The sequence below is a fragment of the Passer montanus genome, unplaced genomic scaffold (assembly GCF_014805655.1).
Source record: "Passer montanus isolate IOZ18808 unplaced genomic scaffold, ASM1480565v1 scaffold29, whole genome shotgun sequence".
NCBI classification, from domain to species: Eukaryota; Metazoa; Chordata; class Aves; order Passeriformes; family Passeridae; genus Passer; species Passer montanus.
In genome coordinates, this window is record NW_024367596.1 from 7,904,266 (window position 1) to 7,930,024 (window position 25,759).

The window sequence follows — 25,759 nt, forward strand, 5'->3', positions numbered from 1 at the left end:
GAGCATATTTGCAGTCTGATAGCTCAAATAAACTATTAAACAAATGTTTCCTCAACAAACACACACAATATTCATGGAGCTCCTTTTGAATGCTCATGTCTTGGTCCTGACTCACAGTTGTGATAGGAAATGCCACCCATCCACGGGCCAGTTATGACATGAATGTTGTCATAGATCCAAACACACAACACAAACAAACAACCTGCCAAGAATTTAAAAGATCATGGTGATACTGAAGATAGGTACTGATGCCTAATTCCTTGAGTAAGGACATCTCCAGTGGGACAGGAACTCTGTGGTCCTGTTCTCCTGCTTGGCATTTAGGATGCTGTTTTCAAGGAGGACAAACAGTCATTGCTCTCAGTAACTTCGTCTCAGTGAAACTGGAGTATGCAAGACATGCCCAGATGGTATTTTTAAGATGGGAAACACAGGAGAAAAGCCCCCCCAGAGAGCATGACCAATGCCAGGAACTTAGACCACCTGTAGTACAACCCTAAGTAACTTGAATAGTATCAGACATATGTGGGCAGCTGGTCTATAAATCTGACAGGCTCTCTACAGACATCTGGGCAGGAGGCAGCAAGCACGTCATGCTCTTAGTTTTTGTAAGGCTGCTCTCTAAGAGCTCTGTGGACATACTCAGGATGGCTCAAAATATCCAAGATAACCCCAAACTAAACTGATATCTTTATTTTCCTGCCTGTAAGAAAGATAAGTTAGCATTTCATACTTAATGGCTTGACCTCTGCCTAGAACTAACCTCCCTTCCAACTTTGATCCTTTCCAAGTTTGAAATGCAACTCTATGTCAAATAAATTGCTAAAAGTACAGGAAATGCTCAATTGTTGGAAAATGCCAGTCTTTGATGAGTTGTCCCTTTCTGGGCTGCAGTCACTGGTACAACAGTTGCTATAGCAACAGATTGTGGCATATTAAATATAGGTACATGCATTTTTTTAAGTACTATAAAATATTTATGGGTTGTATTCAAGCATAAGTTTTTCATCTACTTTTCATTTTACCAAAAAGCCATCCTCACCAAATTACAGTAAATTTTACAATTTAACCACAGTAACCAAATGTCTATTCATGGTTCCTTTCCTGTATGCACTGTAATAAACAGTTGCTCACTTCAGGAGAAGCAGAAAGTCTTTTTAACACCTGAACTTCAAACTTGAGTTTCAACATAGCTAGAATTTGTTGGAGGAGAGCCATAAGTATTTTGCAAAACAACATAAACCCAAAAACAAAATCCAAAACATCTGAAATCCCTCCAGTAAAGATACTGTGGAACACAGTATGAGTCTGATCCAGGATGAAATATCATCAATAATAATAATTCAAGTTTATTTATAAAACTTAAAAAATTTTGACACCACTTGCAAACATGCAGCTAAAAACAACTCCTAAAAGACACCTCATAGAATAATGTCCAACTCTTTCAGGATTGATAACCTTCTTCATGTCACCGTCTCATCAACCTACAGCATATGCCAAGTGCATATAAAAATAAGTAAAACACAAACTCTGAATCTTGAGGGTATGGGAATCACAAAAGACATTCAGAATAAGCAATGTTACAGGGACAGTCAGCGCTGCCATGGATAACCCATCAAATAGAGCAGAATTCAGCCCTAGGCTTCTGCTGCTCTGTAGTCCTGAATACTTATGTTTGTCACTGCAGTGGGATCTACCTCTGCCCACAAGAAGGGAACATCTCCACTGAGTTAAAATGCCAGTACTTAAAAACTGAGTCGCATTTTTTAGCTAGACTGAACATGGAAATGTGTCCATTAAACCCTATGAACCATCCACTGCTAAATAACTCTTTGGCATCACCCCACAGACCCAGATGAAAGGCCCCAGGTGCCCCTTGCAATCCTGGGTGATGGGAAAATGCTGAGAGCCCAGAACTGCAGAAATGGAGAAAAGAAAATGCATGGACAAAAAACTGCATGCTTACCGGTACCTTCATTTTAAAGTCATCTCGGTAGAGTTTAATGCCAATGTCAGCGATTGCCCTTTGGATAAAGCGGGAGGGCCTCAGGACAAACACCAGCTGCAGGTTTCCTGGAAATGCTCCCTGCAAGCAATATAGAACTCTTAGAAGTCACATTTCGACCTTACAAGGGAATTTTCAGACAAGTGTATCCTCACCAGCGGGGCAAAGTAGATAGACTTCTGCTCATTGCCTCAGTTGGTCCATTCAGCATGTGCTCATAGTCACTATTTCCGCTCCCAACAGGAAGACTGACCCATGTATTTTACTGCCCAGCCACATGTTATTTCATGATACAGATTTATCACAGAGCTCCAAAGTTCCTGACAAGTGCCTTTCTCCCCTAGATCCCAACCCCACCAAGCCCCATTTGCACTACCACACCAGAAGGTTTCCCATTTTTTAGGCTGCAGCCACTAGAGGGCAAAGCTGGCTGCCTGCGTTGGTCTGGTGAGGGAAGCTGGTGGCACAGATGGATTCCCCAAGCTGACCTACCTATTCACTCTGCAGAGGGTTTTGAATCTTTTTAACCTCACATATTTTTACACACAGGCAGGCACTCAACATGTTCATCAGACATGGCCCTGCCTGCAACACCCAGCCTACATCTCTCACACTCCTCTGAGCTCATCAAGCATAGAAAAAGAACAATTTCTTGAAGAGAGCAGCAAAAAAGCCTGAGAATGCAAAACATTTCTGTCTAAATACCTTGAAAGAACTTAAAGTCACCTTTGTCATCCTGCCATCCTACATCTCTGTGTGTAAGTGCTTGGTCCTCACACATTAAATGCTCTTAGTAAGAGATGCATAAAACCAGCTGCTTTTTTTAGCACTAAAAATCAGTGCCCAGCTCTGAGTTTTGCAATTAAGCTATTAAGAGTTTCTGACAGAGATCGTTTAATACTGTGCAAACACAAATCCCTTGGGATTTATTGCTTTCATAAGCAGGCCACGTCATTCCCTCCTCAGGGCACAGAAGGGGTACCTCTTAACACTCCTCTAGAAACCAACTTCAAATTACTAGAATTTATATTACAATCAACCCAGAAAATAAGGAATTTGTCCTAATTCAGCAGTAAACAAGACTATGTAATTTGTCTCTGCAGCTTCCTCCCTCTGTTATTTAACACTTAGGAGCTGCAGGGCCGAGGAGAATCTGCATCCACAGCCGGAAAATAGAAGCTTAAAATGAGCACAGGAGGCTGTATCGTGTGCTGAAGGTTCAGCAGACAATTTTAATTTCTAGAAGATAAATAGCAAAAGCAAGCACTTACTGCTATTCGTGTCAGGGATGCCTTGACTGCACTCCATTTGTCCCGTCGTCTGTCTATGATGATGATGAATCCGATGCTGGCAGCCTCCAGACTGCAAAACAGATGAAATAGGTGTGCTGGGTTACAGGGAGACACTCCTGTTCCAAGGCAGAGAGCTGCAGCAAAACACAGCCTCCGTCACGCCACGCTCGGAGCCCATTATGAAAACACAACGTACAGTGGAAAGAATGAATATTTGGCAGAAACGCACATGAAAAGGAAAGCCAGCAAAATTTCTCTTTCCAGCATAAGGCTAGCAGCTTACACAAAACATGAATATTTTATCTGCTGAATCTCTCAGCTGCTGTGCTACTCTGCTGCCAGTCTAGGTGACATGAATAGTTCAGGATAACAAATTAGACTGCGCTCTTTTGAAGACAAAACCCCCAGATCTTTTCTTTCTGCAAAATCAGACACCCCCCTACAGTCTTCATTCTCCAAGTGTGCTGACACCTGAGAGGGGCACTGAGCTCCAGGACACCAGTATCCCCTGACTTGTGTACACAAAGTCCCAGGAATTCTGGTAGGCAAAGCAGAAAATGAAGAGTTCTGTTTTGCCAATCACAAACTTGTTCTGGGGTTGCAAGTCATTCAAAACTATCCTTTTCAACATATTGGCTAGAATAACAGTTCCTGTTCCTTCTCAGTGCTTTTCAAGGGGGATCTAAGAGGCAGTGATTTGGTGCTCCATTCCACCTATGTAGACCTCATAAACACCCCATTCTCTCTTTACCTCCTAAAAATCCTACTCTGGAGTGCCAGGTTTCAGTGGGACTGCTCTTCTCTCTGCCTTCCAGGAGCACTCAGCATTGGAGAAGCTAAGAAGTACACACTGAGAGTCCAGAACCTTCACCAGAGCAGGGTAGCTCAGTCACCTCAGGACAATCCAGAGGCAGGCAGGAAGACTATAAATGTCATAATCAGAGGACATACTGCAATCAAATATCTTATCAAAAGTTAAGGAAAAAATGTTTTTAAATATCTCCTTGATCCCTATTCCACTGTCCATACAAGGACCAACTCAGGAACTGTTTCCATGGGTCATTTTATCCAAACTCATGTCAATAATCTACTGAAGATTATCAACACAGTAACAACTCTGAGCTCTTGCTGCAGCCTTGCAGGATCAAAAAAACTGAAAGCCAAAGTATTATGCAAAACTGGGATGCCATGTGAATGCTTCTAGTAGTTCATATTGATAACAGGAACACTCACTAAATTTTCCAATTTAGTATTTTTACAGCATTCCTCTGAGGAGTACAAAATTCAATGACAATACATGAGCTTTCCTCTCGGTAGTGCAACATGCAGCTCTCTGCAGAGGACAGAAAATATGTTTGCAACAGTGCCTCTCAAGCACAGGGAAGAGAACTCATCTGTTTTACCCTTTATAAATACACAAATGTATACATACCGTTCAGTAGACTCAGATATACACAAACACATGCACATCCTTCAGTAGCTCAACAAATATTCCACAGAATAAAATTCCTTGATAATGTTCAAATAAAGTTAACAAAGATATTGTGTGCGTTGCAGATTGTTACAGAAAGGGTGCGAAACTAAACACAAAAGTGTCAACCTGAGCCCTTCACCTTCAAATGATGTTCAGCACAGCATCAGTTGTAGTCACTGAGATAAGCCAATGGTACTTGTGTGTTTGCTTTTTGATGTGGAGGTTTTTTTGTTGTTTTGCTTGTTTGTGGGATTGGATGTTTGTTGTTGTTGTTGGGGTTTTTTGCGGATTTTTTTTCTTTTTAGCTAGATATGACTTGACTGAAGTCCTAAATTTAACCAGGGAAACAGAGCATGTCAGCAAGTGATCCTATTTCAGCAGCATGCTGAAAGGCCATGCCAAGGTCTGAATGTCATTTGCACCAAGGGATGGATGCAGGCACACAGCCATGGGAAGAGGCCTGGCTGAGATGGCAGCATCAGCACAAGTGGATGTACAGCTGAGAACCCCCACTCCAGTGTGCATCCAGAGAAAGTGTGTTGAAGAACAAACACACACACACACACACACACACACACACACACTCTCTATCAATGTTTTCTCAGTGTCAGTACTGTAATATCTCTACCTTCTTTACGAAAATGCATTGGGGCTTCTCCAGTTCTCTGAAAAGGAGGATTTGAAGACAATCCTGAAGAGCAGATAAACATCAGGCTTACCTCCAAAATAAATTCTGGCACATTTGCCCAGATCTACAGATGTCTGGCAGAAAGGTTCTCTTTCCCTGAATGAAACATCTGCAATCAGCAGAACTCTTCCATCCTCAGCTCTATATTCACATTTGCCCTTGAATACTCACTTGAGATGTTGAATTTCCTGACCTCTTTTGGAAGGAGAAAAGGACACCTGTTTATCAAAGTACTTAATCCATGTCAAGATAAGAAATTCTGGCCATGGAATAAAGCAAGTAAAAAAGGGCTTTCTGGAGCTATCTAGTGCATGCACAGAGACATGCATGTGCACACACCATGTTACTGAGTGTCTGTGGATGTGTTTATTATGAAGATCCTTTGGTGGAGCACTCTCACGAGCAGGTGTTGAACCACAGGGAAAATGAATCAGGTTACAAAAGTCTTACTGGGCTGATCTTCAATCTTATCATATGTTTTGTCAGATGAGCATATAAGATTAATCATTCCAGAGGGACTTAGAAAGTTACTAACACTAAGTGATGTTATCTGCAATCACAGAGCTTATCTCCACAACTAGCATGGGCCTTATTGCACAGGATATGCAAAATCAGACACTATAAAAGACAGATATTCTCTGTACATTTGCCTGGAAAGTGATGTTGATTTCTCTGGTTCACTAAGCTCTGAAGAAGGAAGTATTTTCTATGATAAATAGGATGAACTGCTTTTCAAACTATACCTCATCTCACCTGATTCATAGACATATCATTTATAACTCCAGAAGAGTTAGAGACAGTTCTCTGTTCTTAGTCACTTTGTTGGATACCTTCACATCTTTCTTGAGAATTAAAGCAGAAGGTGGACTACTAGCAGTGAAGCTACACACACAAGAACACTGTTATATTACACACAGCACTATCTAGTACAGTAGTGTTGGCAAAAGTAACAACGCACACCCTTTACTGCTTGCTGAGGTACATGGCAGAGACTCTGTGTGCATGGACCAGCCAACTGCAGACTGACAGAGCTCTGCTGCACCCAAACAGGCCCACTACTTAGGCCTCATTGAGTTTTGAGCTCTATATAAATATGTCATAAATCACACAAAGTTTCTGCTCAGGTTCTTCTTCTAAATTAACATCTTTCTTCCTCGCCATTTACAGAGATAGTGGCAAATTTCAAATGGTGACTCAAGAAATGCAGGCAATCTTTCTAAAAGCACTGCAATAAAGACTAGAAAATTTCTTGGAAAATTCACATCCCTTCAGTGTGGTCTAGGATCAAACCTAAGAGCCAAACCACTGTGCTGGTATGCAGAAAATGTTCCTTGAAACCCCAGCTAGTCACTGGCCTTGAACAGGTCAAACTGAGCAGTCACTTACTCAACACAAGTTTTTGTGAGCCTGTCTATAGAACAAGATATTACTCACACATAGCTCATCATCTGTAAAATAGGTACATTACAGCTCTCCTGACTTACAAAGTTTTGAACTTCAATTCTTCATTCTTTGCACATGGCTCTGGGATTCCTCAGGGGAAGAGAAAACACACAACTGAAATTTAAACAAAGCAAAAGTCCATCTAGCTCAACACCCTGAGCCCAGTGTTTGTAGATATTGGCTACTGAGACAAAGGCAGCAAGAAAACAAGAAGGCCAGCCAATATTTCTCTTGGTATATTCTCCTAAGTCCCAGCATTAAGGAATAATTTAATTTCTTCAGCCTGGGTTTGCATTTGAGCCATTGTGTCTAGCTGCCACTGATGGAGCAATCCTCCATGAATTTGGCTAACTTCTTTTGAATGCATCTGTGCTTTTGAGCTTCACACAGGCTGCAGAAGCTCAAAGCATTTCTGTCTATCCTGTTGACAATGTAACATGCTGGTCCCCCACATGTGACAAAATCAGTGGGAACCATCTCCCTGCACAGCAAGTACAAAGAACTGAAAAACTACTTATATGGTTTTCTCAGCCACTGATGCTGTTGTCTATACCCTAAGGCTGGTCACCCTCCCAGTCCTGAGGGAGTAAAGAAATACTGAAAACAGAGTTTCCCCTGCCGAACAGAAGTCCCACAGAGCAGAGTGAAACAATGAAGCTGTTAAGTTCACAGTATGTGGTTTCTCTCAGCTTGCTTTGGCAACTCTGGCAACAACTTTGGCAAATACACGTGGGTGGAGCTGCAAAACTTCTCACTCAAACTTGAAGGAGGCACGTTTTCTGCTATGATTCTCTAAGCACCTTTTTGCAGAAGACCACAGGAAATGATAAATCATTGCTGTGCTTCTCACTAGTACAAACAGTCATGGTCTAGAGACAGGATCAGGGGACTGAAAAAATATTAAGCTCTCTTAGATAAGCAAAAAGTAATTCAGCAGTCATGCTTTTCATTTCCTCAGAGGAGGGGAACTCAGTTTGTTTCACCATCCTTATAAAGCTGCAGGCAAAAAGCAAGGAAAACATCCTGGCTGTGGAGCAATCTCCAAAGAAATGAAGTACCTGAAAGCACATGGTGCTTGCCAGAATCCTGTCAGTGAGGCACCTCACTTGCTTTCTCAGCAAGGGGAAAGCTGCATAGAAAGATGCACTCCAACTAAAAACAGTCGTGAGGCCTCTGTAAGTATGGCTCCTTCCTGAGCAGCCCTCCTCTCATTACATCCAGTGCCCTTGAGGCTTTTCACAAACACCCCCCTTTAGCTCCCTTTGATCTACCATCTTTGCTGCTGCTCTTCAGAACTATTCCTGTTCCAATTCAGTTCAACCTGCCCTGTGTGAAATTTTCCATGAAAACGACACAATTCCTAGGGCCTCTGGAAGATCGGGAAGTTTCATAATGACTGGAGAGATGCAGAGGCACTGGTATGTCCTGGTAGCACAACTAAAATCAGTGAGCCACTGGGAAAGCAAAACTCTTTAGGAAATCAACAGAAATTTGTGCTTAGTCTCACCTGGGAATGCTGGTTAGATAGGTGACCACATTCAGAAAATCGTCATCAGGTATCTCACTGAATCCTGCAAATTCTGGAAAGGTTATAATGGGTGCCCCATCCTTCCCTCTTCCTCCTGCAAAAAAAAGTCAAAGTTTAGAAGGTGATTTTATGACTTTGGACAGACTGGTCAGTACTCCAGTGGGAAACACTGCCATGTTTCTCCTTGTAAAGCACCCACATCCAACTCCCATCTGACACAACTCACTGTAGTTTCATCACCTCCATTTACTCCAGATGAGATTCTAGCCTTTGAGAGTCTCAGCTTTTTCATTAATCTTCTGCAAAATTCTGATGAAGTGTTTTTTTTTAGTTCTTTGTTTTCCATTTCCAAATAATTTCTTGTGATAATATTACAATATTTCCCCATGTATAGGTAGAGCACTCTTCAATTCCTTCTAGACATCAAATGAAATGAAGTAACAGAACACACAAGCTTTCAATACACACATATAGCCCAAAATACAAGCCAGGGATCAATCCAGGTTTAGGTCTTTCCTTAAGAACACTCAAATGCATGGAGAAATTTTGCTTATCATGCTTATTTGCACCAAAACTCTGTTAGACAGGACAGGAAATTGCAAAACTCATAAGAATAAGGCTGAGTCCCTTTCTGAGGGATTCCCTGGTTCAGATTCAGGTAGAGCTACAGGAAGCATGGAGCCAAGCCCCTTGGAAGCAAGCAGCCTTTACAGTTCTCCTGACACAATGCTCAGCCCCAAGAGCTGCTGCAGCCCACAGCACAAACCCTGCTTACTTGTAGCCCCATTCCTAATTTCGTTCCACTAATAAATCTGGGCATTGCTCCAACCACACAGAAGTTACAGGGGATTTTCTCACCAGCTTGGGCTCAAAGCTGAGAGCAGACTGAGGAGGCAGCAGCACATAAAGCAGCATGATGAAACAAAGCTTTTGTTATAGGTATCTTATTGCTTAATTCTCCTTAAACAGGGTATTAAGAATATGTTTTTCCCTGAGTCTTTCTCCTTTCTCTGCAATTTTTATGTAAACCTATTTTTTGCACCAGGCTCAGGAACTCTTTAACAACCCAGTACTGAGTGAATTTCTGCTGCAGACTCAGTTTTCTGAGTCATTCATGACACACAAAGGACTCTTGCCCAAGGGACAGCCAGATTCTGGGCTTCTCTTTAGTAAAGAGGAAGCTGTGAGGCAGTAAATTACCTTCCTCAGGAAAATATCCAATAAATTATCCCATTAGGAGCATGGGTGTGGAGGGAAAAAAGTCCATTCTCATTCCTTGAAAGCACCCTCTAAATCCCCATAAATAATCCCTGTTTCCAGGCTGCTCCCATCCACCATTGTCTTTCCCTGTTGATAACTACAGCTGATGCCACAAACCAGTTTCTCCTGCTCTGTTGGTGATCATTGCAAGGAGGTGCTCCAGTAATTCCTGGCTATTTCTCTGTAGAGTGGACAGTCCCTGGCTAGTCCTGATCCTGCCTCTGCCCTATCCTCACCAGCCTCAGTTGGATCACTTAAAATCCCTTCTGTGCTGTCTGGCCATGGAGAGCTGAAATGCTGGGGGATAAAATGTTTGCACAAGGTAAAAACTCAGAGCTCTAGAAAAATAGGAATTTTGAACTTTTTCTTCTTGACATCTGGTGACATGGTATCAGCACACTACCTTTAGCCCCTCTTTTCCTTCCTGAAGGTTGATTATTGCTTTGATTATGTCTGAAAATGACTCAGTTGTGTGAGATCATTCACTATCTCAGCTTGCTAAGGGGAAAACAGACTCAAAAGTCTCTCAGCCAAGAGGGGAAGCAAGAAAGCCATTATTCACACTGTACTGAATTGGATTTCAAATGCTGAGCAGAGCCACAGCCTCCACATTGACCTCCCCACTGGCCTTGGGGTGCTGCCAAATGCTGATGCATGGCAGCTGGATCCAGCTGCACTGTCTGCAGTCAGCACTGATGTAGAATATGCTGTCTTGCAAATTTAGTCAGGCTTTCTCCAGACTACTGCATTCTAGACCAGGAACTCCAACCAGCAGTTGGAGGTTGGAGTAGCCTAACAGGTACCCAGTTAGGCTGGTTTGTTACAGATTCTCAGTGACATCTCCTGGACACAAACAGTAACAGCCAGGAAAATTTCATGCCAAATTTGTCTGCTGTCTCTTTGTGCAGAGCTCAGTATGTGCCAAGGTATTTCATATGTAGTATCTTGTGAACATTCACAGGATTTCTGGGCACCAAACTTTCCCAGTCACATATTTCAAATATGTGAATATACATTAAATGAGAGAGATGTAGCAACTTGGAATATTTTGGTTTAAAGCAGCAATATTTGCCACTGGAGGATAAGGTAGAGATTCCCCTGGATTCCCTACTTTAGCACCTGATAGTTTAGCTGCAGTTATACTCAAGATTTGTTCAAACTACAAGTTTCTAATGCTCCTGCTCATGAGGATGTCTTTGTGTCCCTTTTATTTCATCTCCTGCATCTCCATTCACACATGTGCTCTTCCTCTGGCCTCTTCCCAGGGCTGGATGAGGCAGGCTGATGATGCACTCTATGTATGTGGGTGTGTATTTTTGTCATAGGATCTTCTCCTATAAAAAGCCATCCAAAGAATGAATGTAAGCAGACTGAACACTGACTTCTTCCTTTCACCACTGGCAACAAATCTAGGACACTTAGGAGCCTCAGACTGAACATTCAGCTAAGAGTCAGCAGCTCCTGCCTCTGACTGAGCCACAGGCTCTTAACAGCTGCTGATCTCATCTCATTCTCCAATGTGAAGGCAACACTTCCTGCTTCAACCACACCAGAACCCTCAGATGGTTGAGCAGAGCTGTTTTTCAGACAGGGAAATAAACAAGGAAACCTTCAGTTCCTGCCACACCAGGATATTAGAGGAAAGTTTGAGGAAGTTTGGTATTCAGAAATTGTTAAGTGCTATGATGAGAAGAGAGCAGAAATGTATAAAGTGTTGAGTGACAAGAAATACCACAAATATGTTACAAATGAATTTTTCCTACCCATATCTGAAGTTCAAGCAGTAGTTGGGTTACAAAGGAAAATTATCTATATCCATTTGGATAAGGGGTATAAGGGAAGCTCTTTAAATACCAAAAGTGCCTGGAAAACTCTCTCTTCAGTACAAGAGAGCAATTCCATACATCTAAATGTTAATGCCAATTTTTCCCTGACACTAATCCAAGAATTGCTGCAGTATGCAAATTTCTGCAGAATGTGGATTGACAAGCTGCAGCCCTTTTTTCCTCGGCCATCAACCTTTCTTTCTAGGGAGTTGCCACAAGATTTCTTCCAGTCCTTGAAATACTTTAGCTGGATACTACTCAATGTCTTGAAAGGACAGAGAGCAGAAACTGAATGCCAGTAGGGACAGTCTCCAGTCAGCACCATAGCCATAAGGACTGAGTACATGGAATTTGTCTTTTATGAAATTTAGAAGAGATAGCACACAAGCTGTATCAGGATTGTACAAGGTACCCATGGTAATGGGACCTTCACTAACTCTTAGGTGTGCCAATCCCCAAAGTCCCAGGACACAGAGCAGCATTCACAGTTGCTCCTATTAGACAGACTTTCCAGCAGCCAATGCAGCCTGCATAGCTGCTGCAGTGAAGATGGGGCCGAGCAGCATTCACAGCTGCTCCTATTAGACAGACAGCCTGCATAGCTGCTGCAGTGAAGATGGGGCCAGAATTCAGCTGTGGAAACAAAAGCTGAAGTATTTGGGGAAGGAATATATGTGAGGGAGAAAAGGTTATGGCAGCTGAGAAAATTTAATTTTGCTTTGCAGTGTAAAGGGTGTGATTGACAAATGAGGTGTGAGTGCTGAATTCTGAGAGCTCTCTCAGCTGAAGCTGTATGTTGGTATGACTGATGTAAAAGCAGAAAGCAATCACAACTGCAGGCCAAGGCCCTGAACAGAATGAGGATCTTAGAAAATTTCCCACTCCCAGTTCCAGCCCTCCTATGCTTCCTACCTAGGCACAAAAAATATCTATAGTTGAGACAATAAAGGGCTACACTAAAGTCCTATTCTATAGCCAGCAGCTCTTCTAACTAGAGATCACCAAATATGCTGACTCCCTTGGGAAATAAAACCAAAACAAATGAAAAGCACCAGCCCAACAAAGAGGCTATAGTCAGAAGTTCCAAAAGTTAGTCTGCAAGTTTCCAGAGCTCACCTCCCCAGCCTGCCACAGACACTAACTCATCAGTTAGTATTGGAAAGTGTTCTCTCAAATGCTGCTGACACTTGCAGCCTTGCTGCTTGGGCCTGCCCACATGCAGAGAGCTCCCTGAGGCATCACAGCCCAGCCCTGACTACAGTTCATCTCCTGGGTCAGACAGCCAAAAAGTCTAATGATATCTTGGCTGAAGTTTCATTGCTTTGGTCAGGTCTTGCTTTTTCCAAGCTCTGTTGTTTTGGTTTTCCATGTTGATTAATGGTTGTGAGTGATGAATCTTGTTTCCTGGGTCTCAATTTTTATAAAAGATCCAAACTGTCCTTTTGGCAAGGTCAGGCCAGGTTTTCCAAAAGGCTCAGTTTGAACAGGAAGCAGATGGCCAAATACCCTCCAGACTTTGCAAATTAAATAAACTGGCTTCTGAGTCAGTTACCATTTTCAGATATACTCTCCCATCCACTGAAGTCTGTTAACAGGAGCAGAACACAAAGAAAACTATTCTCTCTGCTAATACACTTCGTGACAGTTTGTCTAATAAAGTCGTGATTTAGCAACATGATCCATTATTGCTGCAAATGGCAGATTGGGCTCTTTGACAGAGTAATTACAGATAAGAACGGGTTGTGAAGCTGCAGATAAAAAAGTGGTGGGGCGGGGCGGGGGGAAGAATGGTAGCAGTTCCAAGAGCAGATTGGTACAGCAGGACAGAAAAAGTATTTTACTAGTGGTTCTTTATTCTTGAGTAAAAACTGGTGTGTTAGAATAACCTGGCTTTCAGTACTACCCAACTTTGTGATCTAGTTCCCTTAACACCTACAGGAAACACACAAACCTAGCTGAACACTCCTGTATTGTCACAGCTGTAGTCCCATAATTGAGAGTTTGGTTTTCAGGGAAAGGAAAGAGACAGTAGTGGTATCAAAGCTAGAATTTAACCACAAGAAGTAGTACTCCTACCAGATCTCACAAGCTAAGCAGGGCTAAATCAGCACATGAGAAAAGAGATGATCTAAGTAAAATTACGTCATTAAGGACATTGCCATATTACACTGCAGCCTTTTCCATGACCTCAGTGGGCCAGGGAAGGCTTTGGAAAGTTTCCCTGTTCTTGGCATGGAGTAAGGTCTTGATTAGTCTGGTAGGTGGAGGACCAGGACAAACAGGAGGCTGTTATTAGGTAATAGATAGACCTGACACAATCAAACACCAAACTCATTAGACTTGTTATGTAATTCCTACCATCTGCTCAGAGACCACAAGACAGTCAGATCCTCTTAAGAAGTTTGCACACAGCAATAGTGGAGAGAAGTGTTTCTAATGAGTCATGTCCAGAGAAAACAAAGAGGCTTTGATTCAATCATTTTCCCCTTTCTTTTTCACTTTACTGCAAGGAAACATTGTGAGTTCACTGCATTTGCCTCAGCTGCCAGCTGTTACTAAAAAGGTGGTATTAACCAAAGAAATACTCATTTATGGCAAAGTTTACAACAGTCAACCACTGACTTCCATTATCATTGGACAAATGCATTTGGGGTCCACAGGACTGAGCAGGAGAGCTTGGCAAAGCTAGAGGCTGTGGAGTAACCCAAACCAGACTCTGCTACATCCTCTGGGTTCTGCACAGGCATGGAAGAGGTGACTGTAAATCAGAGTATACCACTGTTAGGAAGTTGTTCAGAGAAACATAATTTATGTCCATAACCCTCTGCAAGAACATCATAATTGCCTTTTACTACCCAAGATAATGACACCAAGGAACAGAAGGGGGTTTTTTGGTTGTTTTTTTTTTGTTTATTTTTCCAGACAGTGGCTACTGAGCTGCAACATTTCAATATGGAAAACCAGGAAATAGGCTAAGTATCAAATTTTCAGCCACCATGTAGGCAAGCACTGAAGCACCAAAATATATGTGGTTGCTCATACCTAATGAAAAGCAGCTAACAGCATGCTTTGAGGAAAAGCAATAGAGCCATCTGGAAAAAAAATCTAAATCAAATGAAATGAGGTCATTTAGGTATGAATTACTTTAATATGTGAAATGAGGCAGAAGAGTGCCCAGTTTTGTTTTCATTGCATGAAAAAAACAATCTTTTGCTAAAGGAAAAAGAAAGTAACATTATTTAGAGAAATGCATTTTTGAAAAGTATAGTAATGTCTGGCTTGCACCTAAAGTTCTCTTTGCAGGAGGCAATAGAGGGAGAGTAAGGAAGATTCCTGCTATGTTTTACCTATGACTCACCAGAGGTCACCAACACAATAAGACACTGGGCCAAAGGGGCCTCTAAGCCTCCCTTGTCTTCTTCACATGCTACCATGGGGATTCTGGCATGGAGGCACCCAGGTTTCCAAATTTACCTGTAAACTTCAGACTGACATCAACTTTGAAACTATGGACTACACTGTCCTATTCTATAGTAGGATACTATTTCTGGACTGTACTGAGGAGATTTTAGATAAGCCTGAAGTAATTTGTTATTTAGGTAGATGGGGGCTTAAAAGATACCTTCTCATTCTCCTTTGCTATTTGTTATTAGTACTTCTGTGTTGATGAACCACTTATTTGCTGATTCCTAACAAACAAGCCCCTCAGCCTTGCCTTCTATGAAAAGTTATTTTTCAAGCCTTTAAGCAGCTTACATTTAAACAGCCTCATTTAAACACCTTTCTCATCACTTCCAAGAATAAAAGCATTAGATAAATGTGAAGAGTTGAATTTGCTAAAATAGCAGGTGAGAATAGAGGCACTGCTGAAATTATGAATCCATAAAGAAATATAAAAATTCTCTTTTTATGTCTACCCTTGACATTTTTATTCCGTGTTTGATGTTCTAGCTGGAATTGGAAATGGGTTTTTTCTTCCTGTTTAGTAAACCACTTTCCATAAGTTGCTCATTACATGCTGTATTCAGCTCTTGCTATTGGTCCCAAATGTTGCAAGGTAATGGGGTTCAAAAATAGCAATCCTCCACATTTTACTGGTCAGGTAATTGTGTATGAGGCACTCAGTTCTCAACAACTCCTACTTACCCTGCACTGAGGACAACAATGGGATGAAAAGGGTTTCAGCAATTTAATGCAGTTACAGACCCTGTCCTGCCCAGAGGGCTGTGGAATTCTAGGAAGGTGAGACCCTGAGATGTTTTACTGCAGATGAGGAGGCAGCTGGTTCCATCTGGCTCCAGTCAATACCCTCTGTCTAATGCAAACCCTTTAGTTACTGAGCTTAGGAAACTGCCTGAAGATCCTACCTGCAAGCCTCCAAAATCAAGTTTTAATACTCAGAGCTTCATAAAGAATTCTGTGTAAACTAGATTTGGATTCTTTTAGCAATTTGGAATGTATTTTAAAATGCAAAGACACAGCAAGGATTGGGCCTGCTGAGCTGACCATTTCCAGAGCTGGGTTGGCGCACTCTCTGCACTCTATACCTCCCAAGAGGGACAGGCTTTCCAACAGGACCTTCTTATAATCTTAGCATTTTGTGCAAAATCATGATACTTCACTGTTTCTATGGGGAAGATGATAAGAAAATTTTGAATTTCTTATTTGCAGAACAGACGGAAATAGAGACAAAAGGAGTTGCCAGAGGCCATGCAGTCAACAGCAGAGACTGTTTCAGGACCAAGATAAGATTTTATCATCTACAGTATCCAAAATAATGAATTAAATAATTTGCCAAATATTTCAGTATCAGCTCTTTCTTTGGGATAGGAACTGCGTCACTTCATGTGATTGCAAATTTCAGGCAAACAAAGGACTATGTAATAATCATATCTTTTAAAGATTAGAACTTTACACTTAGCAATGAATCATTTCTAAAACAAAGGCAAATGAGGAAGAAGGGGGAGGTCATGAATAGATCCCTGATAGACCAAAATCTTTTCCCACAAACAAGATGCTTGGACATTGTGCAAAGATATGTAGTGAAAGTTTTGTTTAATTTCTTGCCCTCTAAATAGGTTCCAGCCCATTGTGGAGAACATGGAAAATTAACTTGCTTTAAAAAAAGAAGTACAGCAGCTTGGCATTTATCCATTCCAAACACCGTGAATTGTAGCAGCATTTCTCAGGAGCAATATGAAAATACTATTGCAACTGCTGTACAGAGCTGAAGGGTGACAGTCAGCATGACACACTCCAGTATGTCTTCAAGAGAATCACAGAGTGTCATTACCAGCAACCTCTTACCTGACAAGATTGCAAATTGCCTGTGGAGCTGCTCTATGATATCCACTGCTACCAGCGGCCGTATCTCCTGCTGCATGATTTCATCTGTGCAAGGGAAAACAGAAATCTTCTGTGAGTTCATAAAGCCTCAATGACAATTTTTTCCTCCTTTAACAACCCAGCAAAACAAAGATGACACTCAAAGTAAAAAGCCTAGCCAGACTATTGCCTGAGCTATTATATGACTATTGTGGTAAAGATTATGGTACTTACAGAGTCTCCTCTTCAGCCTATTAACTTCATCTATTGCCTTGTGATTTCAGAGAGAGCTTTTCATAAACCAGCTCCAGTAGATTTGCCACAGCTTGCCACAGGTTTGCTCAGGCTGACAGCTGCTCCTTACCACTTCATGTTCCATATTAAGTCATTACATCTGGCCTCCCACTACTACAGCAGTTTTTCAGTCTTTGAAACAGTAAAGTCTACTCCACATACAAGGCCCTGTTCCACCCTGAAGTCCTCGAACTCTGCTGGAGACTTTGTGTGGCCAGCCAATCCACAACAGTTTCCTTTCCTGATGCTTTTTCCGCTACAAGCAAATACATAGTAAAAGGAGGAAATAAGAGGCTGTGAGACTTTCTTCTCATGAAAACAAAGCCTGTTATTTTAACTAAGCCTGTTAGTTTAAACACTAAAAAGTCAAAAAGTAACTTGGCAAGAAGCTGGGCAAAAAATTACCTCAACTTTTGTGTGTGATACTTCTTGTAATACTGCTGTAAAATCGTAAGAGATAGATAAGAAATTATTAACAAATATTCAGTCTATATTATGAATTATCCATAATCAGAAAAGATCTAAAGAAACACACCATAGCACATCACCTACTCAGCAAGATAATGCTTGATTTCACAGACCACCCCCTGGTGGGGGGATGCTACATCCTACTATCCACAAAACTGAAGCTTCCCTAATAAAAGGCATTAAAAGCAAAGGTCTCATCTCAGCATTCAAGAAATAAATCCAGATTTATAGTGGCATGGGACAGCCTCCTGCCTAGTGCCTCAGTAGTAAAAACTTCTTGATAGTTTCTGATTTTAGCCTCGAGAAAAGTTAATTCATCTTCTTCCCAAAATCTGTCCTTCATAACAATGCTGGACTGCTAGAACACAAATTTCTGCTAAGAGAATAGAAGAAAAGAACATTTCCATAATGTCATTTTAAAAACCACCATGAATAACAAAACCCACATGTGGCAAACTGCAAAGCTAAAGTATGCTCACTACAATGCCTGGACACCGAGCAAATCAAGCAGACTGTACAGCAGATTTCATTCCTCTCTCCCAAAACTTGCCAGCAGACAGTTTCATAGTTGAAACTGTATTTTAGAAAAATTCTAGCCACTTGCTCTGCCCTGAACTATTGCATCCAGCAAAATCTTTTCAGAGCCTATTCACATAATTTCTGAGCTCAGGAGCTGAAGGGCTGGTTGCTTGCTCACTGCTGAACAGAGGCCAGTTAGCTCAAAAATATTTCCCTGGTTACTGTATTGGAGACAAACAGTGAGCCACAGCAGCCACCACTGCTGCCAGCAGCACTGAGCGTGTCTCCGGGACAAACACTGCCCACAGCCGACCTCTGCCCAGGACAGCTCCCAGCCACCCCCCTGCAGCCTCCTCCAAGCTGTCACCAGCAGCTCAGCTCAGAAGCCCCCCAGAGAAAGCAAGAGAACGACGCCGCAGAGAGCGCTGGCTCCCGGGCAGCCCCTGCGGGCACTCACGAGCCCTCCCGGCGGGCAGCCCGGCTCCTCGCAGTGCCGCTGTGGCAGGGAGGTCACCGAGGCACCGGGGAGGAGGGACGGAGGGAGGGATGGACGGAGGCAGCGCTCCGTGCAAGCAGTCCTGGATCCGACCAACGGTGCAGCCAAGAGCTGGCGCTCTGCTGGAGGAGGCTGCACAACTTGCTTAGCAGCAGCTCCAGGGCAGAGCAGAGCAGCGACCTGTGACCGCAGCACGGCCAGCTTTGAGCCTGCCCGGGGACAGCCGCCGTTCCCCGCCTGGACAGCTCTCCACGCAGGCCCCTCCAAAGGGACACTTTGAGGCTTTCACAGCTTGGCACAAACAATAAAAGTACAGCCCAACAAGCAACTACACAGATTCACTTGCTCAGACTAAGGCATGGAAAGGGCTTTCATTAAAATAACTTTAAATAGTAGGGTATTCGGGGCCAAGGGAAACCCGCAGTGCTGCTGTGGACAGCTGTCTCGAGTACTATCCCGAAGGCACACCCACACATCAGAACACAGTGCTGTTATTTAAAGACAAAGGAGAAGACTGCACAAGACCTATGAATTTGGTAGGAAACATGACCTCAGGTTTTGAGCAGGGGACTAATCATTTTTACATATTTAGTTCAATGAATACTTCAGAACACAAGCTTTCAGTGCATGAAGGGAGTACACATGTAGCTTGAAGAAGGTGACATCACACCTATAGCAGTCTGAAGCAATACTGGGAAGCAACATTAACATTAGGTTAACTCATAAAATTTACTGTCCCTTTACTGCCACAACCCCCATCAGCTCAGTGGCTTTAGATACAAGTCACTCTTCACCCAGGCTACAGTAGCTGTCCTCTAGGATGTGTGATGCAATGGCAATATCTTGTTTGTTCTTCGTCTTCAGGCTCCAAAAAAAGAGTGTCATTCATTCTATAGATAGGGAAATTGAGGCACAGGGATAGGAATCCAGGTCATCAATCAACCTCAGTTTTCCCCAGCAGTAAATTGAGGAGCAGACCAAAGTTGTTTCTACAGACAGGCTACTGGACAGTGGCTCTGTCTTAAGGGTAATACACCCAGGATTTCCATCCTTCTCCCATCAGCTAACCAACACAAACTATGATAATGCTTATAGTATGGCACAAGAAAACTAACAGGATTTCCTATGTAGTTACAAATAATTGCCAGATCTAAGCAGAGCATCACCGTGCTTGGTACAAGATGCACCTGAGAACTTATGACACCTGTAGCTTTACAGACAGACACCACTTGGTGGATAAAGGTACCACAGGAGAGTGGCAAGATGCATGGATTTTACACTGCACTTCCTTTCCCAGCCTCCCCTACACTGCCTGCCAAACACGTGAATTCACCCGCTGTATGGGTGTGTAATGTTACCCTCTGCTGCCTGTACCAGTGTAAATGTCCACGAGTAACCAATGCACAAAATCTGTCTCACAGACACGTTTTGCTCTCCTGGGAGCTTCCCCTCCCCTTCTGCTTGTGTAGAGTGAACAGACCACAGCTCTGTTGGCCACCGAGCCCAGCTGAGACAGCAGCACAGCCTGTGCACAGCTGGATCCCCAGCCAGATGTGGGGTAGCCCACGGCCCCCTCCCGGCCCCATCCACCAACTTCCTGCCGGGATTGGCCTCTCTGGGAGCACAGAGGGACAAGTGTCACATCAGTCCCAGTGTCTGATCAATGCTCCAGATGATTACAGTCTGAAAAGCACTTTAACCCTGTGTGTAGAGATGCTGCAGAAGTAGTAGATCAGCCATGGAGTTAGTTAGAAGATGAAATGCTACTCTGCAAGTGAATATAAATTACTAACCCAATGTGGATTCAGGATATAAGGAGAGGAATGAACTCACCGTGGAAGTGGCATAAGAAATTCCTCTCAGGCCACTACATTCTCCTCAGGCAGTACTTTAAGATTCATAAGCTAAATTTACCCATCAGACATCTTTTCATTTGGGCAATTTTATTTCAGAATGCATCAGTGAAATGTCTTTGCCAAGCTGAAAAGGCTTAGTTGTGCCTCTCTTAGCAGAACAATATTTTGTACTATCCAAATATTGTCTCACCAGCATACAGCCCATAGAATAGAGTAATACTGCCATTTCAGTTTTTGTTACTGGGAAGCAACTGTATTACACATTTAACTTTACTTTAAAAATATAATAATATTCAAGGACATGATCCTCTCTGGCTACAATACACCCCAGTTTCATTGAAATAAGTTGCACTATGTCAGCATCTGTCTCCACATGTTCACGTGTGCATACCTGTGCGTGTGGGCCTCCAAAATCATGACAAGGAATGGCTCATACCCAAGTGCCTCTAACTCACAGATCATCTTCCCAGATTCTTTCACTGCAGGACCAGAGAGGACCACTAGGTTCATTGTGTTTGACTTGTTGAACACACAAGATGTTAATGGAAATTGGATTAAACCAGCATTTAAAAAGCTCTTTAATCTTATGTTAAAGACTTCAGGCAACTGCAAATCCACTGTTTCCTCTAGAGAAGGCCTAACACAAAGAAACTGGCTTGTGTTTTACAGCTCTCATTTTGACTTACAGCCCATCGATTTTTATTGTGCTTTTGACTTGAAATTTAAGTTGCTCCCCATTTCATCCATTTTCTGACAGATGTCATTTCTTGAGCCTAGGGGTAAAGTCAAGGGAAAATGGAACACAGTGTCCCTTTATCCCTTCCCATTTCACCTCTGCTTTTCCCAATGCTAGCAAATGATGACCTTACTAATTAACAGTATTCCAATTTAAAAATCAGGTCTTCACTCCTGTAGGCCTCCTCAGAGGCATCCCCAGCAGCACACTGTCTCAAGGTGTGACTCAGGAGTTTAGACAAGTAGCCTAAACTGAGCAATCCCCAGTATAATGACTCATAGGCACTGAATATAAATAAGGCATTGACTCTGTGCAAAACAAAGATGCTGGGATATTCCAGCTTAGAAAAAGGTGGTGAAAAAAATGCTTGGTCAATAATTATTGTCAGTTGTAAGAGCCTGGAGGATTTTTTTCCCCTTGAAAAATCAAATTAACTAATAGGATCAGAAATGTGTGCAACAAGACACTTGGCCAAATATTCATATATAGCTGGGCTGCTCCAACCAAGCATTTATTTATCATTGCTTTATACTTGATCCTGAGTATCTCTAGTAGATAATGTCAGGTGATGAAGAAGGAAAGTCCATGTCTTAGAAAACTCACTGGTCAGGCTAATCCACAGGTAATAAAGTTGCAGTATAATTTGTATAAAAAATCAGTACATTAGCACAGCAGAATTGGGTCTTTAAGTGAGGCTTGAAGCAGCAGAACTGGCTGAATTTGGAGAATAAGCTCTGTGAGCATAACCAGGGTGAAAGCTCTGCACAAGCACTCTCCAACCTCCCAGCATACTCAGCATCATTCTCCCCTGAAATCTTCTCCCCAGGCAGTTTACCCTACAATTTAGGTAATAAAGAAAAGCAAACTGGGCTATTATATTGTGGTAATAAGTCCCACAAGTTAACAAAACATTGCCAATTATAGCAATCTGTCTATCCATGTTTAATGCTTTTCCATTTCACTGAGTTGTTTCTTGTTCTGGTATCATGGGAGAAAGGGAAAAACATAAATACCCACAAGGCTTCTGCTCTAACTTGCCCTCTGAGAATTTGTTCTCTTGATCTTTGCAGTACTACATCTCTCTCAGAATTCTTTTAAATGAAAATCAAGCTGTGCCCTCCCTATTTCTCTCATAATTGTCTGGACCTTTTGATTAGGTAAACAGGGTTTTAGTATTTCTTAACCACAGCAGAGCACACTGCATATGAATGGGAGCAGGTGAAAAGAAAAACAAGGATCTAAGATAATTCTCTTTCCTCAGAAAAGCCTCTGTGGAAAACAGAATATTTTATTTCAGCTATTCTATATGCAATGAGAGCCAGCTGAAAAAAGTTATCTCAGGTCCCCTTGGTAGCAATTTTTTACTAAAGAGAAGAAGAAATACTGAATGCAAACAGAACCAGAACAATTTTGAGCAATACACAAGGAGCCACTGTGATTGACTGTCAAGGGATTTAGAAATACCTTCCACTTAAACTTCAGATTTTGGTCTTCACATGAAATAGCCACTTCCTCCAGCTGGATCTTCAAACTGCAGAAAGGGTACTCCCCCTAAAGTAATGGTAAGTCAGAACATGCCCCAGGGATTCTGCATTGCCACTATGTTCAGAGAAATTCAGCCTGAGAAAAAGGCAGTCAATGAGTCTTTGCTTGTAGGACTAGGTGGGGCAGACAGAATCCAAGTCCTCTGGGACAGAAAATCTTTTTGCCTCTGTGTTTATGCATCGCAGACAACTAAGGGAAACTGGTCCAGTCATCAAAGTAGTAATATGAAGTAGTCAGAGCTACATCATCAGGATCCATATTTATGGAGACTCCTACTGGATTCTCCATAAATATGTTATGGAGATTCCCACTCCTACTTTACAGATAAGAAAACACAGGCCAAAAAAACCACCATGATTAACACAAGGTCAGAGTCAGCTCAGAGCAGGAGAAAACAACCCTGGCAGTGTTGTTATGAACTATTGTGCCACCTTGCCACCTCCTTAGCCCCCTTCTAACATTGTCACCACATGCAGAGCTGCCCCAGTGTGTTCTCACAACTCACACAGCTCCAATACCTGCAGCTGAAGGCACCTTGTCCTTAGCAATAACTTCTGCCCCTACGGCAGCTTCCCTGGTAGAATTTAATACTAAAGTAGTGAAGATGTTCTCTGCCTCACAAAATGACAAGAGGCTCAGGCTGATCTGACATGCTCTCTGTTCCCTAGCAAAAAATGATTTTCCAAGGGATTTCTGGCCATAATGCTATGCCAGGTAGTGTCTCAACATGAGAGGCAGAGAAGGTGTTTCCCTGGGAACAGTAACCATGGCAAAGCCCTTACCAGTCTCTTCCCAGCTCTACTACAGGAAGAAAAAGAGCAGCAGATGCCTGAGCTCTGCCTCCAGCACGTCCACAGGCCCACAAAGCCATAAGCAACCTGATCAAACAGTCAGGAAGGAACTTCAGTGAATCCACTGTCTTTTACTGGATACCAGACATTTCTGCCCTGGTGTGCTGAACTCAGAATGCCTCAGTACAAAGAGTGCAACTGGAAACATCAGTGTTACTGAAAGGTCAGCCAAATACAACAATGCATAGGTAGGCACTGAGCCCAGAGATCAGCATGGATGGATCACCCACAGAAGCAGAGGTACAATGGACTGGCTTTGCAGTTTTCAAACCCTGACATTGTGCGTTAGAGCCCTGTTAAAGAAAGCATCTGCAAAGCCCAGTTTGTGAGCAGTGGCTGCAGCTGATACCCTGCTTCTGGCTCACCTCTTTTTCTACAGAATATTCTCGATTTACCAGATCAAATGCAAGTCTCTTTGCTGAAGAGCTAATTAAATCATAATAAACAATTTAACTTCCAAGTACAATCATATTGCATGCTTTTGGGAGTCTTTATAATGCACTAGTGAACATCTTGTAAAGTTCTGGATTTGAGGTTTACTACGTATGTATTCAAGTTAACAGGGCAAATGAAAGGAGGCTCTTTGAAAAATCTTCCTCTCAATGACACAGAGAAAAAGTGTTCTATGATTCAGCAATCTTGTGAACAGCCTAAATTTCAACTGCATCGCTCCACTTCAGAGTTAGCATGCAGTTAGCACAAATTGCTAGGTACCAGTACCTTATACTAGCAACCCCCTGAGAGTGGAATACTGCCCTGTACCTGGGCTGACTCACACAGAGCATAAAAAGCTCCATTGTGCTACTTTTGAATACAGTGAAACCAAAATCTTTACAGAGAGGAAGATATTGGCCTTCTACGTAGTAATTCAGGAGCACAGGGTGACAGGGTCAGCTGGGTCATGACACCCACTGCTCCAGCTCTTTACATTTATTTTTAAGAAGTATTTTCCATGCACAACAGATACCTACTCCTGACATATACAGAAAACTCAGTGTCTTACACCCAAATGAAATAAACATTTATTCAGAATGAGTCTAACATTCATTTTAACTCCTTTAGGTCAAATCACTGCAAATATCCCAGAAATATACAGCCAAGTCAAAAGCTGCAGTCACACCTGAGGTAATACCCAAATCCAGCCAGTTGCCTTTAATTATCACTGACCTCTCAGAGAAAGCATTAAGAATATAATCTCTTTTTGCAAATTGTCTGGGGATGCAATGCAATTACCACTACGAGAAGATGCTATTTTGTTTAAAGATGCTACACATACCTTTCTTTGCCATGCGCTCCAGCCTAATGCATCCTCCTATAAAATCATGATAAGATTTCATTTCTCCTTCTGTTATCCGGACAGCAGTGAAAGGCAAATTCCTGGGTACCTGTTGTCCACATTTCCGACACCGAGAAGCCATTGCCACAGCTCAGGAGACTCTTGTGAGGAATTTGCTCTCTGTTTGCTGGAATCCAGCCTGATTCTTCAGCTGTCAGTCCAGCCTGGTGACTTTATCCCACTTAGTTCATTCAAGGTCACCCTCGCCAGCAGGATGTTCACCATTGCAATTGGCTAAGACTTTTATAGGCTTACTGACTGTGTTTGTTTCTCCCTCCTTGCCTTCAATATCAGTTTACTTTAATCTCTCATTCAGAATGAAAGCTGTGAACCTCAGCGCAGCCCATGCCCTGAATGGCTTCCTTATCATTAATTTAAAGCTGTCTTATAAGCAACAATGAAGAGAGAAGATCCCAGAAGCACATTGTAAGATCACAGAACGACTCTTAATGAGCATGCCAGATATGTTCACAAAGAATTTTTCTTTGAGCAAAGGTTTTTCTTCATGATTTTTGGTTCCTTTCAGGCTTATGATTTTATGATTCTTCATCTCTGAGAGTGATTTTTTTTACTTCTGCATTTCAGCTTGGACGGTGCAAGGAGACTGCTCTGCAGGGCTGCTCAGCCAATTACTCACACGTCTGGCAGTGGCACTGGGAGGCTGCAACTGTACAGAAAAGCCCTCTGCTGCTGTGCACAGTCCCTGCTCATAAGATCTGATAATCGAAATGAACAGAGTAGCAAATGGAGGACAAGGGAAATAATGTTGGCAGACATGCTCTGCTAGCTGTGCTCTGCTAACCCCCCAACTAATTTT

At 42.4% G+C, this 25,759-nt stretch overlaps 1 protein-coding gene across 8 annotated transcripts in view; it reads right to left on the minus strand.

The window, feature by feature from the left end:
• The window catches only part of MCF2L2 (MCF.2 cell line derived transforming sequence-like 2), a 145,774-nt gene that overhangs the window by 100,604 nt on the left and 19,411 nt on the right, over positions 1-25,759 (minus strand). For 3 of the 8 annotated variants that reach the window (XM_039713651.1, XM_039713648.1, XM_039713644.1), the window contains exons 1-5: positions 24,883-25,172; positions 16,824-16,907; positions 8,410-8,524; positions 3,277-3,367; positions 1,967-2,086 (exon numbers count right to left, since the gene is read on the minus strand). In XM_039713651.1, the coding sequence (XP_039569585.1) occupies positions 1,967-2,086; positions 3,277-3,367; positions 8,410-8,524; positions 16,824-16,907; positions 24,883-25,024 (552 nt within the window). In that variant the 5' untranslated portion in view covers positions 25,025-25,172. Of the gene's footprint in view, positions 1-1,966; positions 2,087-3,276; positions 3,368-8,409; positions 8,525-16,823; positions 16,908-17,075; positions 17,446-24,882; positions 25,173-25,759 lie in introns of those variants that run through there. The other 5 variants (XM_039713650.1, XM_039713647.1, XM_039713646.1 and 2 more) reach the window with 4 other exon arrangements.